The sequence below is a fragment of the Phytophthora parasitica genome (assembly GCF_000247585.1).
Source record: "Phytophthora parasitica INRA-310 unplaced genomic scaffold supercont2.147, whole genome shotgun sequence".
Taxonomy (NCBI): domain Eukaryota; phylum Oomycota; class Peronosporomycetes; order Peronosporales; family Peronosporaceae; genus Phytophthora; species Phytophthora nicotianae.
The window spans coordinates 3710-5903 of record NW_008649133.1 but is presented as its reverse complement, the minus strand read 5'-3'; the positions used below and the strand labels follow the sequence as shown (position 1 = coordinate 5903).

Genomic DNA, 2194 nt, shown 5'->3' with positions numbered 1-2194 from the left:
CATCCTTCAGGTTCTGGACGCGCTTAAAAGTCTCAATTTGGCGACGAGAAAAACTCCCCACGTCCTTGATGATCAACGTTTCCACACCTTCTTTACCAGTAGCTCTCTGTGGACTCGACGTTTGACTTGACTGCGAATCTTTAATAGATATTGCACTCGCCACAGTATTCCTGACAGGTAGGAGTTTCACGCAGGCGTCAAGAAGCTTATTGGGGAGGATAAAGAATGGATCCAGGATCAGAACAGGATTCTTCATGATTTTGTACTTCGGTTTTTTCTTCTCTGTATCTCCGTGTTTCACGAGTACACCAGATAACCTCCTTTGCGTCTCCTCGAGGCCTGGCTTTTCGTGATCCAGAGAATTGAGTAAAGCTGTTAGGGTCACTTCACCAGCAATCTTTCGGCCTGATTCCGCAGCTTCAAACCATTTTCGGTCCTTCTTTTCACCAGCACTGGAAGCTTTCTTCTTTTTGGGGGGTCTGCCCACCTTCTTCGCTTTAGGATTCAGACGGATATTCACAGCTATCCCTTCATGATCTTTTTCGTCTTTGCTTTCTGCTCCATCTTCCCTGGTCCCCTTCACGTCGTCATCTCCATCCTCTTCACTGGAAATGAGACCAAACTCAGCCTTGACTTGATCGTCATTAACCACGTCACAATCCCCTCCCTGTTCGTCAGAGTCAGCGCTGCCATCTTCGTCACCCTTTATGTTAGAAGTCCTTTTCCGTTGGCGGACATTACGCCACTGGTCCAAGACAACCTGTAGCATTTCGTCGAATTCTGTTTCGTCCTCAATGTCCGCCATTTCATTGGCAATAAGGTGGGTAGCCCTCACTGCCTCTCTGTAGCGTTCGAATTGAGTCCTCAACTTGTTTTTTGCAGAACCTTGATCAGCATCAGTGAAATGCTCATAACAGAATTGCTTGACCTTCTTCAACAATTCACCTTGTGTTCAGAGAATACTCCGTTGACAACCACGAAATCACCTCCGTCAGAATCATCCACGTAATTGTACGTTTCCGCTTTTGCAAGCGCTGTAGCATACTGCTGTTCGATTTGCTGGGCAACGTAATGGGTTTTGAAGTGTAAAACCGTTGTCATCTCTTCGTCGTACGAACTGTTAACGAAGCGACCAATACGAGAGAGTCGATATTGGTATTCGTTCGACACGCGGCGGTCGTGGGCGACAAGTGCTTTCACACACATCGCCATGCTCATTGATCCATCCACACCATCCTTCAACTTTCCAAAAAAGCTTTCCAGTCGATTATTAGTGTGATTCTTGAAGTGAGGTAGCTTCGCACGTAGGTAGTATACCCATCGGTCTTGGCACGAGTCCCAGTTCTTCTGGAAATACTCATAAAATCCATATAGACCAACGCGCTGACAAATACCTTCCAAAGCGTTGTGCGCCGCCTTGTAAATATCCTCACAGACTGCGTAGACCATCTTGTGAATAGCTCCGTCAACCTGGCTAGCATCATCTGACGAAATCTTCCCAAATTCTGGCTTGGCCCTCATTTCCTTAAGATACTTGATATCGTGAAAGTGACAGATCAGGATTCTGGCCTCCGGAAATTTCGATTCCAACACGCGAATCTCGTTTAAGTTTTTGTCCACGACAATGACTCGTAGCAGATGAATCCGCGTAGGATGCGAGCGTTTGAAGTGTTCTACGGCCCTCTCCATATGCCAATCGCCGTTAGCCTCAATCAGCGACTGCTGAACGACTGTTCCCTCACCAAATTTGTTCATTGTCATGAACGTGAGAAGCTGATAGTTGTATCTGTAAATAATCATGTAAAATCCTGGTCAGTACATGATTAATCCTGGACATATCTCAACAACAAATCTGTTGGTCTTGTGACTGCAGTCGACGAGTAGAAGCTCACTGAACCTGCTGTAAACGCGACGCATGTGCTTTGACACGAGTGATAACACTCTCGTCTCTCCACAGGGCGTCTCGGACACAGTCGAAACGTTTTCAGGGTCAGCCACCTGGAAAACTGCAATCTCCCTTGCTGTAGCGTCGTTATCGTCCGCGTTCGAAACAGATGATGCATGGACTCTCGCCAGATTGTCCATGTGGCTCTGGATGACGTTTTCGTCATGCTCCAGCAGGTAATCGTAGATTCGTGACCTCTTGGCACCAACAGTCAGCATTCCTTCGACACGACACCAACCAGCGGGTCCA

General features: G+C 47.2%; 1 protein-coding gene across 1 annotated transcript; it reads right to left on the bottom strand.

Moving 5' to 3' along the window:
- Nucleotides 1-92: 92 nt before the first annotated feature.
- PPTG_24661 (hypothetical protein) lies at nt 93-2163 on the bottom strand (the record flags this gene model as incomplete). The annotated part of the gene is made up of 4 exons (XM_008918148.1): nt 93-138; nt 267-868; nt 946-1786; nt 1898-2163. The coding sequence occupies 4 exons, from the start codon at nt 2161-2163 to the stop codon at nt 93-95; spliced, it is 1755 nt and encodes a 584-aa protein (XP_008916396.1).
- Between the last annotated feature and the right edge of the window lie 31 nt (nt 2164-2194).